The 16891-nt window shown below is 30.5% G+C and overlaps 1 protein-coding gene across 2 annotated transcripts in view; it reads left to right on the forward strand.

Annotated features, from left to right (window-relative positions):
* LOC146528626 (sodium-dependent dopamine transporter-like) overlaps positions 1-16328 on the forward strand; it is a 47947-nt gene extending 31619 nt beyond the window's left edge. For both annotated transcript variants that reach the window (XM_085203427.1, XM_085203426.1), the window contains exons 2-10: positions 8076-8319; positions 8598-8740; positions 9339-9379; positions 9761-9853; positions 10876-11139; positions 11435-11642; positions 13094-13310; positions 14356-14612; positions 14803-16328. In XM_085203427.1, coding sequence (XP_085059553.1) covers positions 8076-8319; positions 8598-8740; positions 9339-9379; positions 9761-9853; positions 10876-11139; positions 11435-11642; positions 13094-13310; positions 14356-14612; positions 14803-15273 — 1938 coding nt within the window. In that variant the 3' untranslated portion in view covers positions 15274-16328. The remainder of the gene's footprint in view (positions 1-8075; positions 8320-8597; positions 8741-9338; positions 9380-9760; positions 9854-10875; positions 11140-11434; positions 11643-13093; positions 13311-14355; positions 14613-14802) is intronic.
* The last annotated feature ends 563 nt before the right edge of the window (positions 16329-16891 follow it).

A 16891-nucleotide genomic window follows, 5' to 3' on the forward strand; every position in this document is an offset into this window, starting at 1 on the left:
ACGTGTTTAATAATAAAGAGTAAGTATAAAAAAGTATAAAACTCGATAAGATTCAACGAAATTCCTCTCACGATTAGGCTACAATAAAAAAGAAATTGAAAGAGACCCAAACAGATTGAAGACCTAATAGTCTAAATAAAATTATACATTCATATGTACAGTAAGTAAATCGTAGATCTGGTTTCTTTTATTTTACCAACACCATAATATATATTACAATTTAAGAACATAAATAAGTATCAATAATGAAAAATCAATAGTTTATCATGCCCTATACTAAAGGGAAATATTCATTGCGTGTTAAAGAAAACGTGCCGTGCGATCTCGTTACGCTCCCTGTCATTTAAGTCTCTTGTTATATTACAGAAGAAATTAAATCAAAAACTTGCTTTGATATTAAGAACTGTGAAATTTTACTTTAATTTTTTTTATGGCTTTATGAGTCCTTCAGCATTTAGATAGACCCTGCTGTGCACGGACTACAGCGTGATGAAGAAAAAAGAAATTTAGATGATGATGGGGTATTTTTTTAATTTTACTGTCTTTTTTAATGAAATTTAATTATGAGTGATATTCTATATTGAGTATTTGAACCATAAGCTTTCTTTAAAGTTGTATAGTCGATTTACTAGACCAACGAGGCGTTACTATTACAATCATGCAGTAAACGTCAAACTTCTCGGTAATTCTTTATTAAGAAAAAAATTCGAAAATACCGCTCAAGTGCGAGTCGGACACGCCCACGGAGGGGTCCGTATCAATTTCAGGATTGCCGGTCAATGAAAAGTGTAACTAAGAAAAGTTGATAAACTTAAGTTTGCGGACGTACAACAAGAAGTGAGAAGTTACTGACTTACAATACAAATAAAGGAAAACTAACCAAAAAAAAAAAAATTCATATTACAGAATAAAATCTCAACAAATGTATTTATATTTGTTGTTAATTTCATATAAAATGTAGGTGTGACCGACTAGATTTTTTTTAATATAATTAACTGATTTATTTCAAAACAGTATGCGAAAATAATTTTAATTTTAAACTATAAACGTAGTTAGCCCCCTTTTTGTTTTCGCTAAATTAGCATTTTCATTGCCTTAAATTATTTAAAGTGTTAAAAATATTTTAATTCTTTCAAAAGTTTCTGGTTGTTTTTGTGGCTGTTTTTTCTTTTTAAAAATTTGGTATTGGAATTTAGCAAAGTATTATACGCGGGCATGATTTACGTAATTAAGTAATGTTTTATTACCAACATTTATTTGGATTTTTGTATCCGCTTCTGTATCTGTGACTTTTTGGTGAATTTTACATGGATCTTTTTCCTAAATGATTAAAAATATATTTTTTCTGGAAAATCCTTAAGTACCTGGTACTAAATTTATAAAGAGAAATCTTTTTTGGCAATGCTGAAATGAAAAAAAAATCAGGCCTTATTTAAATGAACGATTAGCTGATATTAGTTCGTATAAAGATTGATTTTCAGTAAATTTCAAATAGCCCTGAAATAAAGTAGGTAGTAGCAAATAATTAAACTATAAGTGAAATAAAATATCATAGATCTCAAAGACCTAACCCCTATAACGCCCGGCTTACAGAGACAGCTTTACACGAAATATATATAAAAAAATATTGAAATGAAACTCTCGTTATATCAGTACGTATAAAATAATTTTCATATTATATAATAAGATTCGTCTTTCAATACTGTTTTAAATTACAAACTTATCATTAAGCCTTCTAAGGAACTCGTAATCAAAAACCATAGTTATCGTTACAGTAACTGAAAACCACTACGTAGATGCAGTTAGTCACCGATTTAATGACAGTCTAACACTAATTAATATTTCTGAAAGATTTAAATAACAAAGTAACACAGAAAACTTGATTCTTAGACAATGATTATAATTATCATCCAAATTCCAAGGCCAAGTTTAAATTTTTGCTTAATATTTCATTGTTACCGCCACCAGATGAATATTTTATATATAAAGTTATATTTTGTTATGTTTTTTACACAAAAGTCATGTGAGGTCAAAGCTAATTAGCTAATCTCATGATGAATTGTTTCAACAAACTGAGGACCAACAGAAAACAATGGCAAAGTAAATTTAAAAGTTCTTTAGCCGCGGGCTTCAGGAAATGACGACATGGAAAGAATTTTTGTTTTTAACTTCAAAGTGCCAAAAATGTTGTCTTTATTTTTTTTGTTTTAAAATATTTTTTGTTTTTTAAGTATTTAAGATGTTATGCCGTAGTTAGAACGTCTACGATGAAAGTAGCTACAAATTTGTATCGTAGAAAAACGAAAATTTGTATCGTAAAAGAAGTTATTCCCGAGTCAGCAATGACGGGATAGATTCTAACGCCATAAAGAGAGGGAAAACGTAATGTGGAAATCTATTACAAATATCTCTAAGACAATTGTAAATCGAAATAAATATTATATTAGATATATAAGTAAAGTAAGATTTTAAGCCAAGCAACGATCATAGTCGTTTCGTGTTACAATCAAGTCAATCCAAACCAGCCCTATATATACAGTCATTATTTTTTTCATAAAATTAATTAATTTATTTATTTATTAATTTTATTAAATTTTTTAATAATTATAATGAAGTATAGTGTACAGAGTACTTAGAAACAGTTGTTCAATAGTGTTTGTGTTATAATGTTTGCTCAGTAGCAGCGGCTATGACTCGAATACGGTAAAAGTTTTCAAAACATTGTCACTTGTCACCCACATCTAGAGAAGATTTGTTTTCGCCTTTTATAGTAAGAATAACTGCTAAAAGTAAAATAACTTATATACTCGTATTATATAATAAGACAATAACTTTTCTATTAGCGTATTAATGAAAGCTATAAAGACAATATGAGGTTAATTTGGGAGTTAAAGTTTTACTCTTGGTTGTATAACTTCTACAAAACTATTCCTTTTACGGTTAGTTGCCAAACATAATGTAACGCCATCTCGAAGTTGAAAGGTTACTGACTCTGAGATGCTCGTGGGTTCAAATCTTATAGTGGCTTTGTTTTAATTATTTCTATATATTTTTTGTCAAATAATTAAATATCGAAAAATAGTTTTTAGTTAACACTGAATTATCAAGTAAAAAAATTAACGTTTGCCCATAATATATGTACATGTGTCAGTAGACACTGAAATCAAAGAGTAAATTTTATTCTTAAAAAGTTAAAACAAAAATATTTAAATAATGGGGCCTCACGTTCTATTTGTAAACGCGACGCGAGTTGTGGGTTCGAGTCCCACTTTGTAGAATAAAGTATTTTCATTTTTCCGCTATTGTGACAACACAAACGCGGCGTTCAGATCCGCCACTCAAGACGCAACATCTAGAAAATTGAAAAACGGAGTATCTTAACACTTTCGTCACTTCCTTCTACCTAGCTATATGCAGGATACAGCATGAAGCGAAAAAACTAGTACTTTACTAGATTTATTTCTCAATATGTAATACCTATATGAGTTAACTATTTAGAATGTAGACCGGAAGTCATTTTATTCTTGCATATCATACCAACATTACATCACGCTGTCACTGCGCTGCTAAATGTAGCGCTAGTTCCACTTAAGACACTTTTCGAAAGTACTATATGAGATTTTTTGGAATATTTTAGTGTTTAATATAGTTATATGCATAATATGTATATTAACAAATTTGAAACGATTTACTTATCTGATGAACGTGATTACTGTGAATTTAAATCGCACTTAGTTAAAACGTATTTTTTTAATATTTCCATTTCGTTACCTGTTAAGAGTTTAGTTAAGCCACATTTGGCGGTCAGGCGTTATGCAACAATTAATCTATATATATAAAAGGACTTGTCCTCACTGACTGAGGTAAGACGCGCGCACAGCCGTAACCGCTGATGGTTGAAACGTCAAATTTGAGCAGATGTTTACTTTCGTAATCTGGACATCCACTAAGAAGGGATTTTGAAAAATTTTAACCCTAAAGGGAAGGGGAAAAAAATTAAATCAGCACCGATATTTATAAAATTTGTAATTTAGATTTTTAAAAGTATTTAATTGAACACGTGTTTCATCGTTTTCTAGAATTCTCCCCCTAAGGGTGCAAATAAGGGGTTGAAAGTTTGTATAGATTTCTTTTAAATCGGCACCAATTTTTTTAAAATTTGAAATTCAGACTCTTAAACGTATATAATTAAACACATGTTTCATTGTTTTCTAGAATTCACCCCCTAAGGGTGCAAATAACGGGTTGAAAGTTTGTATAGGAAAATTCTTAAATCGCCACCGATTTTTATAAAATTTGATATTTAGACTCTTAAAAATATTTAATTGAACATATATTTCATGGTTTTCTAGAATTCACCCTTAAATACGCAAGCGAAGCTGCGCGCGTCCGCTAGTATTACATAAATTAAATGGATAGAAAAATAAAACAAAATATACAATACACAATAACAATACCTTAGTAAGACTTTTCATTAAACTTACATGAAAGGGAATATAGTGCTCAGATACTCCGTTCTCCATTTTTCGAGATAAACCCCTCGAACCTAAAACCATCGCGTTAATAGCAGTACAGCGTCGGACTATTCACGCCATAAAAAGAACGTAGTTTGAGGCCAGTCGTGGCGACAAGATACTCCGTCTTAACATTAGGTTCCCTCTACCTACCCTGCTGTTCGCGAGGTACAGCGTAAAGGCAGGTTTCTACTTAAATATAGGCTTAACCATTACATTTTACTGCGATGCTCAATCTTATTGCTTAAATGATATTTTATGTACTTATATTTTTTATAGAAATAAATGTAATATATAGCTCGATTATACTATGAAAAAAAAATAACAAAAATAAAATACATCAAAATTATATATCGTCTTGACGTCATAATATGGTAATACCCAATTTACATGTTTTGTTCAAGAATCATTATAATGATTACGAATTATTACCATTTTCCGAGCATTTAAAATACAATGAAACGAGAAGATTTTTAACTTAAGTATCAACGTTCTCAAATAGTCGGTAATTTTGTTATATTACTTCTAATTTTAGTTGTTTGACGTTTAAGAATTATCTGTCCTTGTTTTGTTTGAAGCCACCTAACGTTGTTTTAATAGGTGTATTAAAGAAATAAAGTAGTTGCAATTTGACGTTAGTGATAAGAATTTGCTTGTATAGCGGATATTGTGAATACAATACCCGGTCGAGGTAACAATTTTTAGTTTAAGGTTAAATGCGAGTGTACACGCTATATAAGTATTTTAATAAATTATTAGAAAAAAAATTGTCATGATAGTCATGAATTAAATACCCGCATCCAGGAAGTGAATTATTTATATTTGCCTGATCAGATAATAATTCACAAAGTCGAGTTCAGCTTCCCCTTTTTTAGCTTCATGTTATATCCCAGAAATAACAGGGTAGGTGGAGGAAACCTGGGAACCAGGTTCACTTTACGCTTAATTCTGGAGGCTTTGCGTGTTCAATGGCGGAATTCAACGCCGCAAAACTTGTATACATTTTAGTATTTTCATTTCCTATAACTGCCACATTTTGGCGTTCACGCACCACATAATTTCTTTAACTAAATTAATGTAGTGTAACAATATCTTAGTGAGAACCTTCAATATACCTACGCGAAAGGAAAAATAATGCTAAGACACTCCGTTCTCCATTTTCTGAGATATTACGTGTGACTCAACGCCTCAGTCGATATACAAGCATTTATAATCAACATAATCGGATCACATGTCCCAAGAGGAGGAGAGCGAGGGTGTGAGTGTTAAGAGGATTCTTCTCAACAGAATATCAATATTATGTTATTATAAGAACTGGGTCAAAGTTTTTTTTTTTATAATATTAACAACGATAGCCTCTTTCAAGGATTCCAAGAATACACCGTAGCTAATAGCGTAAATCACGTACACTGTATAGATATTAAAATTCTTACGTAATTACTACTTAAGGTGATCGATGCATAGAATGCGCTCACGTTTTCTGAACGCAACTTGATGAATAGATTTTTTCATCTTTGCACATTTATGTATTGTTATGGTGCAAGGATAGTGTTGTGTATAGCCATTGTCTGAAATTTTAATTTTAAATGTCTATATTGCCTTTAAAATTATTATGTTATTATATCACTAAAGTAGTTCCGAGGAAAAAAAACATTTTATAGTAGGCAAAGCTGGGATTCGATCGCTAGTAAATAATAATTCCTAGTCTGATATGAATGGAGAACCATCGCTGTCTATTGGTCACATCTCAACGGCGATGGCGAAAAACGTATGGTTACAATGTTAAAAATAACTTGTTTATTAATAAATATTATAAACCTACATGTTTTTACCTATTTAGCAAGCTAGGCACGATGAACTTGATATTAAGACATTCCGTTATGCACTTTTCGTTCAATTTTGAGACATTGCGTGTTTGTATATAATAATTTAAATAAAATAATTTTCCCGTGTAAATTCTGTCATTAAACCTCTGCACCACTAACGTCGATTATAAAAGTGACACTAATTGCTTTACTGTTGTATTATTCATATTCAATCTATTTTTAGAATCACAACCAGAGAAATGTTTTAACGACCAGTTAGCCACGATTTTTATCTCGTTTTAGACTTAGCATTCATGATTATTTATTGCTTAGACCCCGTCTAATTGAATAAAATGTCTGGATAAAGATGACTATTTTCACTTATAAATATTAATTGCGATCTGTGAAATATCCAGAACCCTATTAAGATTCTTTCCAATATTTTAATGTGTAAATGTCTCAGTTAATTATTTTTTGTTTAGCATAGATTTTTTACAGCATTGTGAAATCAAGAATATCATATATGAGGAAGCAGGTTTCTAATTGGTATAGGGTAAAACCTGGATATTCGATAGCCGCAGTGGGATAGTTGCCTCGACTTTCATTACATAATTTTAGGGGCGTTTAAAGCATAAAACTTTAATGAAATTGTTAATAGTAATTGTAAAGAGGCTTCTTATAGATATAGAGACTAAGTGTTTTAAAAACTATAAACATATAATTTGGTTTTGTCTTTCCGATCAAAAATAACAAAAAAAATTGACAGGTATTGCTAGTATTTTGTCCAGTAATTTCTATTGAATAATTTTATAACTGATCGTGATATCAGCCTACTTTTCTTTCTATTCACACATTATATTATAATTTATAATATTTATTATATTTCTATGTCAATTCGTATTTAATTATTTCGTAAATAAAAAAGTAATCTATCAAGTATCTATATCAAGAAGGTATAGTCGCCCCAGGGGCAACTATCCACGATTATAAATAAGATAATTTCTATTTCTTTTGATACTTTTTCTACCTTAGTGACTGTATACAGTGGATCTGTACTCTTTTATTTTATTCATTAATTTTATAAAAATGTGTTTTTTTCGTCAGAACTTTTTTTTATATTATGGAAAGGAAAATGACAAAAATAAGGAAAATTTTATGGATTTCAGATCATTGAAAAATCTATTTTCTTCGTTCTGTCAATATTTCCCAATTACATTGGATTTTGCTTCAAGACTGGGTTGAACCAAAATAGATGTTCTATTCTTAGGTTCTTATATTCATAGAAGTTAAAATTGCTACTTCATTTATTTCTTTCTTTTCATTTGTTTTCACTTCGTATATATAAAAAAAACCGGATACAGAGAAAGGACTTAATAAAATTCTCATAAATTATAGAAAAAAATTCTAACAACAAAAAAACATTAACGTAACCAATTAATAAATAAATATCGTAACTAACTAAGTAATAAATAACTAATTATTTGTTTGTACAGATAAATAGACTTATTTTAAGAGACACACAGGTATAAGTTTAGCTACGTCGTATTTTTATAAAATATTTGATATATTATGATATTTTTTTGTTAAAAAAGTCACATGCACATAGCAGGGTAGGCAGAAGGAACCTGGGAACCTAGTCTAAGATACTTCATTCCCCATTAAGGCTCTTCCGTTCCCCACTTTCCGCTGAATTCCTCCCCACTACGCCACGATGGCCTCAACCAACTAGCTATATATAATATTTTCTTTTTTTCAGACAGTCAGACGGGTAATCGAAGTGTTCAAGACACAAATATGCACAATCGCGATATCGTTCACCCTGTTCAACTTAGTACGCTTACCGAGAGAGGCGATAAAGTATGGAGAGGTGCCATATTTGGTTATATACTCCTTTTGGCTGCTTGTCGTGGCGTTACCCACAACGCTTCTACAGCTCGCTATGGGTCAGTTAAGTCAGCAAGATGCAGTGGGTGTGTGGCGGGCCGTGCCGATTTTGCGTGGTGGGTGGGATGTTTGATTTTCTTTTTAAATACGAGAGAAGTATATGTGAACTGATAATTTATTAGAAATAATGCATGCAAATTATTTTTAATTTTATTTTTTAATTATTATTTAATACTGTTTGCCTAAATAGATTTTGAATAAAAATTGCTTAAGAAATTCTACTAATATTTATAATTGTGCAAATATTTAGAAACAATTTAAAACTATAAATATTCTTTACTATAAACTATATGAATCTAATACATTCATTTCTCAGTATTAATTTCTCTTCCAGGAGTCGGTCACTTGAAAATCCTCACATCATTCCTATGCTGCGTCTACAGCTTAATATACACCTCGTTATCGGCAGCTTACATGATATGGATCGGGAAAGGAACATTCCCTTTAAAGGATTGCACTAAACTTCATTTGACTCCGGTAGAATTTTGACTATTTACTAAAGATAGATAGATAGATAAGTACTTATTGGTTTTTAGAATAAATTAGTTTTTTTTATTACACGGGGAAAAAGCTTTTTAATAATATGAATTATTGTGTAACGTATTCTTGAAATAATTTTAAAGTGATTCTATTGTGGCGCAGTGAAATTGAATCTGATTATAAATGCAATGGTTGGGTGTTTGATGTCCATAGGAGGGAGTGATTAATTTTTTTTTTCTCTGTTCTGATATAATAAAATGTGTCTGGAATTCAGGTGTTTTGCATTAGTTGGAAATTATCTGATTGGACACACTTTCTTTGAGGTTCTCTTTATACTGCAGTCATTAAATGTGTTTTACATTCATTATAATAGATTCAATCAAAAGAAAAAAATAATGCTAACAGACATCTGCAAATGCGGCTGCAAATAATTTAATATTATGATGAATTAAGTCATCATGGTGCAGCAGTTGTGGGTTCAATTCCCACTAGGGAAAATGGAGTTCTTTTTCGTTTTCTCCATCTGTCGATATAAAGAGTTAGCGAAGTTAGAAAAATATAAACTACAAAGATTTATGTTGTTTTAAACTTTCAGAATGGATACGAAAATAAAATGAATGCATCCGAATGTTTTAAGTGAGTAAATTAATCTAAATTGTTTTGACTTTCGACAATTCGACTTTAAAATGCTTGTGTTATTTAAAAATAGTACGCTAAAGTAAAAATAGTGGCTTAAAACATATATATATATATATTTAAATATTGGAATACAAAACAAATTACAATATACAAACAAATTCATTTTCAGTTAATATCTGTAACTACTTTTTATGTTGCGCCTGATATTTTATTCACAGCAATTGTCAGTTTGACCGCCGATTAACATTGCTATATAATTTTCTACTTTATCCCATACCAAAAGAATTCACTTTGGCATACAAAAAGGGACCAATTGAAATATTTTTCGTATAAACAAGTGGTAATTTGAATAAAAATATATCACATTAATAATTTCAGCTCGACGTTTTTGGCGCCATTCACTGAGCAACCACAGTATCTCGGCGTAATGGCAATTTTAATATTCGTTTTATGGTTCTTTGTGCCCATTATGTAAGTACTCATTATACTATGACATTGTTTTCGTAAATAGCGAGCGGTAAAATAATATATTATCATTATAATACTTATAATTAATTTGAATCACGAACAAATTAGTTCAATGTGAGTTTATTTATTAGTTTAATGAATATTTCGATATGAAAATGTGAATGACAATAAATCTTATTTTTTTACAAAATTACTTATTTCATAAATAAAAATTTAATAATATTCAAAGATTTATTCAAATTCATATAATATATGAATTTGAAGTGCATTTAAGTTTATTATAAATCAGTGCTAAGGGTGCTTTCTACAAATTAATTATTTATTTAAGTATTTTTCATAAATACATTTTCTATATTTTAACTAACTACCCTTTTACGCTATTCAATGAGCATTACCCAAAAACGATGCATAATGCTCTAAATTCTAAAACATTCAATTTAATTCTAGAACAAATATTAATATATAATATTTTAATAATCCTTCCATAATGAACACAGTGACTATTTTCATTCAATTGACCGCAAATTTTGTCACTAATAGCCAACCCTCTCAAATGGTTTCATTAACTATTTCGAACAAAAGACTTAAATGCCTTTAATCGACACACTCATTTTGATATCCTATCTCAGATTACTTTTAATTAATTATATAACCACATATAATATGTAAAGAGAACATAATCATTTTATTTTATTAAAAATGTAATATTAATTAATATTAAACGATTGTTTTATCTTTAACATTGTTAAGGCGCAGTTGAGAGTTGTTTGATTGTATGCAGTGGTCGTGGATTTCATTTTATTTAGAAGTAGTAGTAGTAGTAAAAAAACCAAAAGTTTTAGGTAAAGAAGAGTATTTTGTCACTGAAATTAGTGTTTCCTGTTTCAGAGAGTTCTGATCAGTTCTGCTTTCCCTTCTAATAAGTAGAAGCTAAAGTCAAAATAAAATATTTTTATTCTAAATAGACCTCAGACCCAAGAAATACCAGTAAATAACATATATATAAAAAAATCAATTTCTTACAGGTTATATCGCCTCCGATCGACTCTCAGGATATCCCTTATAACTTTAACACCGGTCATCATAACCATAGCCGTAGTGTTAACAATATTCTTATCAGATATAAACACATTACCAACAATGTTAGAATCGTGTGAACATTGGTTGCCGTTAACCCAACCGTATATATGGCATAGTGGTTTAGTGCAAGCGTTGCTGTCGACGCAGGTGGTCAGTGGTTACTTGGTGAGCGCTGGTGGTACTGTGTACAGACATTCGGATGTGCGATGGTAAGTTAATATGTTTCTTTTTTTTTATAATAACTTTTCTATCTATCTATCTTCTATAAAAAAGAAACTATGAAATAAAAATTCGTGCCTATATCTTAAATGGGGAACGGAGTGTCTTAACACTAAGTCACTAAGAGCGGGATACAACGTGATGCCTCTAAATATTATTTCTATTCTAAGTATATCTACTCTTAACAAAGATTTTTTTTAACTTCGGAGTGTCCTAACTCTATGTTCTCCTTGCTTACTTCACAAAATACTAAAACCAAGTAAAAAGTTACAATTTCTGTTCCAGGACATCAACATTTATAACAATAACTAATTTATTAACCGGTTGGTTGTCAGTTTTTATGTGGCAGTCCATAGGCGGCGAGGGTACCAAGGAGAGTAGTTTTATAGCCATTTTAGTGTTAATATATCAATCTTCTATATCAGAGAAGAGATCTAAGGAATGGCCTTTACTGGCCTTTGCTGTGATATTTATCTCAGGCGTAATCACTGTGGTGAGTTTATAGAAACGTTTTTATTATAATTAAATAGTATTTAATAGATAAATGTTTAATTTATTTTAAAATTATATTTATATATTAGGTTGGTTGGTAGGTACTCGTACGACTATATACTGTAAAACGACTCCGTGGAAATTCTGGGATCAAAGTAGTCTATATGTTTCTCCACAATCTATCTATCTTTCACTGAAAGTCCCATATAGATCAGTTCAGCAGTTCTGGAGATTAGCCTGGACAAAAAGAAAGACACACAGACACCATTTTTTAAATTGTTTATTTGTGTTTTAGTATCGTTTAAATAACTATAATATGCACTTAACTATAACTATCACTTTCATTTTATTTATATGTGTGATATTTCATTATATTTTTATATGTAGGTACTAAAACACTTCGTTTAAGCAATTTTTGCTATGTATTTTATATTATAATGTTATTTTCTCACATCCCATGAAGCTTATAAGTTTTATGTTTACCATGTATAAAAGATAACACTTAGGAAATAAAAAAATACTGTTAAATTATCTATATTAAAGAGGACTTACAAAGTTTCCTAATCTATTTAAAATATTATTATTATTATATAATAAAACGAAGTATCTTATTTAAATAACATGAAAAGGAAAAAACAAAATGGTAAATAAATCTATTAAAATTAAGAATATTTATAAATTCATCTAGTCTGCAATGTATAATTCTAAATAAACAGCATTCATGAGAATATTTTGTGCCAGCTGCAACCGTAGTCGGTCACCTTATTAAAATTTGCATATAATCTGAATTCACTGCCAACTCAATTATTATCCAATTTTATACGATTGAAATAAAATTATTTCTTGTGGTAGCTCGCAATATTAAACGTACTGTGTATAGTAAGTACCTACACACATTTGGAGATATATATTTTTTCTTCAAGCATCTGCTTACCAGTAAAGGTAGAGAAGCCAAGCAGAGAGATAGTCAGTTCCCCATTTCTCTCCCATTTTAGAGATGATTCGTTCATTTAAAGTAATCATGTAATGACACTTAAAAAAGGACTTAAATAAGATTGACTCTCAAATTGTAAACGTAAATCGCGGTATTAATATCCGCCACTCACTACGTCTCTTTTATATGCGGGATACAGCGTGAAGTTAAAAAAAAACAATTGTTTTAAAAACCGCATATTCGCAATCGCTGGCGAGTTAAGTGGTCAAACTTTCTTAACACAAAATATACAACGAATTAAAATATTTAATTTCAACGACTGTTTTAAGGATTGCAGACAATTAAAAAAAATGTAATTTTCCGCAGTCTGCTTATTTACTATTTACAAACTTCGTCTAGCCCAAAATTTGTAAATAAATGGAGAGAAGATAATGAAGTGAAAAAAGTTAAATATTACATAGCATATTTTATTTTATTTTACATATATCAAAATATATAAAAACTTGTTAATATTACAGCTAGCACTCTTATATCCGGTGTACGATAAATTACATCGTATAGCCGGCGACCATTGGCGAATGTTTGCCTGTGCGCTGTCCGCCCTCGGTACAGCCTTGACAGTTACGGTACTCGCTCAGGGGATGAGCATAGCTGCCTTGCTGGATGAACTAGCTGTTCCTGTCCTAGCTGTGTTTACAACAATAGTAGAAGTTGTTGGATTTGTGTTTATATATGGTACGTAGCTGAACTCCGCTGCTTAATACGAAATGTGTCCAGAATTTGGTGGTGACTCTTAAATATATTAAATATATATATATATATATATATATATATATATATATATATATATATGTAACAGAAATAAAAATAATGCTTATATAAAATATAAGCATTAAATAGGGGCGCGAACTTTGACTCGCTGCGATCGTAAAATCTCGGTAGTGATCACATGTTGAGCGAAGCGAGCATCAATTGTTTTGTAAACTCAATTATAGTTACATTAATCACCTGATCGGTATCTATAGCAGGCGCCTAGAAGAGGAGACAAACATTTTTTTATATGTAACCCTATGGGGAAATTTGTCACATGAATATTCCTCAAGTCGATTAAATTTTTTTGAATTTTTTTTCACCTAAAATCATCTATATGTTTGCAAATTTTCATCCCAATCGATCAAACCGTTTGGGAGAATATTGGCGACAAAGTGTGTAAAAAGTCTCCAGTAGAACGCTTCGCTCGCTTTGCTCAATTAAAAATTTCAATATTACGCTTAATTAATTAATTAAGTAATGAAGGATGCTGGAAATCGAATCACGGGGTGATCTTTGATGTTTCAGTAGTTCCGCTAATTGAGTTAAAACTTGTCACAATTGACCGTTAGGGTCAACTCGAATTAACAATTGTAACCAATTTATGCCTGTGTTTTAACTGGGACTCCATTGGGGTCGGACTGATTGTTATCAACTATATCTATATATATAGAATATAGTGGGCTGTGTAACGAAATTATTATTCACATAATAAATACAAATATATATATAGAGAATATAGGGAAAGAAAGAAAAAACAAAGAAAAATAAATTAATCTTGAAAATCTTTTATTTTCTATAATTAAAAGATGTTTCGAAAGCTCGTTCGCCTAGTTTTCAAGTTACTTTTCATAAAAGCTCAGTTTTCATATTAGCTTTCAACCTAATTCCTGTTCGAGTGTTGTTGTTGGGATTTTCAAAAGTTTACAGAACAAGCATCTCAATAAAGAATTTAATTCTTCTTTTCCAGGTTGGTTCTACCTTACCGTCGACATACATTTCGTAACCGGGTCAAGGCTGCCATATTTCTGGCTAGTAACATGGTGGACGACTCCTGTATTCCTTATGGGAGTCACAGGATGGTGGTTAAGATCTCTTTTGAGAAGTTCTTGGGAAGAAAATCAAACATTATGGCCACTAGGCGGAGTATTCATAGGAATACTGGCAGTCATGATTGTTATGGCAGCAGTAGCGGTAGCTAAGGAGGAACAATATAACTTTTTAACTGTACGTATGGAAATATAATATTAATGTGTAATTTACATTAATTTGGGACTCTCGAATGAACTAAACTCTGGAATCTTGAAAGTTCCAATCAGTTTTATTTCTTATTGTCACAATTCAAAAGCAGCCTATGTTTATATTCAAAAATTAACTTGATATTCAAATATTTTTAAATTTATATTTACATTTTCAGAAAATCGCTTCAGCTTTCCGACCATCACGACTTTGGGGTCCAGAGGAGCCAATGGCGAGATACGTCTGGATGTCCCAAAGATATGCAAACGAAAACGCCAATTCCGAACAAGAATTCACCACTGACACTAAAATGTTTAATCATATAATGTCCAAATATCAAGAAAAAAGTAATAAAATATATAACGAAGAATGGTTGCATGATGTGCATGATGTATACGAAAGTTCGCCAAAAACGTATCATAAAAATGATTTTGTTAGAAATGATTATGTAAGAAATGATAATGACGTAGGTGCAATCTATTCTGTACCTACAGCTTCGAGTAAAAGAAGGAAGCCAGAACAATTTCGTTCACCAAATATATGTATAGCCAAAGGAGAGTTAGGTGGTGTGATGAATTGCAATTGCAACAGGCATTTTCAACTGAACGTGCCTGATTTAAGAAATAACGAAGTGTCGACTAGTCTGTGAATACAAACACGTGCAACGAATGTTTTTGTCTAGTCGCATTACAAAATCTTACCCACAAATTAATAGAAAACATTGTTTTTTTAGTATTACGCCTTGACATTCCAAATATTATTAGATTAATTTAGTTTGTACCATATCATATTATTATAATTATAATAAACTATATTATATATACGTAAGTTATTTTGAAATATGGAATATGAAGTGGTTACTGACTACGAAAATGATGAGCTCTTATCACGCTTGAAGAATTTTCTGTACTGTAATATAGATATCAAGTAAAACAATTCGCGAAGGTGGATTAGTTATGAACTAATTATTCATAAATTATTCCCATTATACAATTGATGATTTATTCGAAGCTTCAAGTATTTTTTTGTGCAATAAATATTGTAAGAATGTTGTTAGTATGTATATGAAGGTAATGTTATAATATTTTAAAGTGTTTACTATAATGATTTTCTACAAAGATGGTAACATCGACACGTAGCTTCATGCTTTTTCCTACAGAGCAGGGCTTACTGAGGAATTGGAACTCATATTCTGCCAGAAATCAAGACATTACTTGTTAAGTGAAGGAAATTCACGCTGCGCTTTGTCAACCGGAGCTGGGAAATGAAAATAATTTAAATATAATTATTGACCTGAGTAGGGCAGAATCCCCAACCGTCACGTCTACAGTCAGATACTGTTAAATTGTGTCGTGACGAGCTAAAAATATCAAAATTTGTAATAAGATTTTAAAGTTTGAGGAAGCCGTCGCGACGCAGTACGACAGTGTCTAAATAATGTGAGTTTAATCTACACTCAATGGACAAAACTAAAACGTTGCGTTAAGTTACGCATATGTCTTAAGTTCCCATGGTGTGTCCCAGCTATTCAGGAAACAGCGTAACACTAATTTTAAAGTTTAATCGAGATGGAATATGAAAGTATACTTGTCTTGGAAGGCTTTCAAGCATTGTCAAAATGTGAGTTAAGTCCCATAATGTTCGACGTTTTAATACATAAACTTCTATGTATAAAGCTAAACAATTAAATGATTTAATTGATAACTGCATATTTTTAATAATACTAACCTTCCGTACCTTATGTTCTCTCTCTCTGTTTTTAAGCTTGTAATAGATTTGTATAAAAAAATCCGTCGACGTATCCATTTAAATACAGTCAACTATATTGACGTAGAAAACGATTCAATAAATCGAAATAGATGAATCGCCTAAAGGAAGATATCAAAACATATTAAAATTCAAATGATAACTATTACCAAATTAAATTATGCATGCACTCATTATGCATAATTTTAACGATATATATTATATATATTTTTTAAACTAGCATAGCTAATTCAAACTTTATAATAACGTTAGCGTTACATTTAATTGTTTGTTATAACAAAAAAATAAATTTATGGCCACCACCATGACATTGCTAAATGAGTTTTAAATTTTCGCTCCGACTTTGATACAAAAATTACTTATTATTTTGAAAAGGGTCCCACGAAACTTAGTTTAAGATATAAAAAGAAAGAAATGATAATCGTTCACGCAATGAGAACCCGCTGTTAGGTAAATGAAAAATGAAGAAAGTTTTTAACATAAATCTTAGAAAATGTCTA

The sequence above is a fragment of the Heliconius melpomene genome, chromosome 19, assembly GCF_056956725.1.
Source record: "Heliconius melpomene rosina isolate 202511_hmr_F chromosome 19, ASM5695672v1, whole genome shotgun sequence".
Lineage (NCBI taxonomy): Eukaryota > Metazoa > Arthropoda > Insecta > Lepidoptera > Nymphalidae > Heliconius > Heliconius melpomene.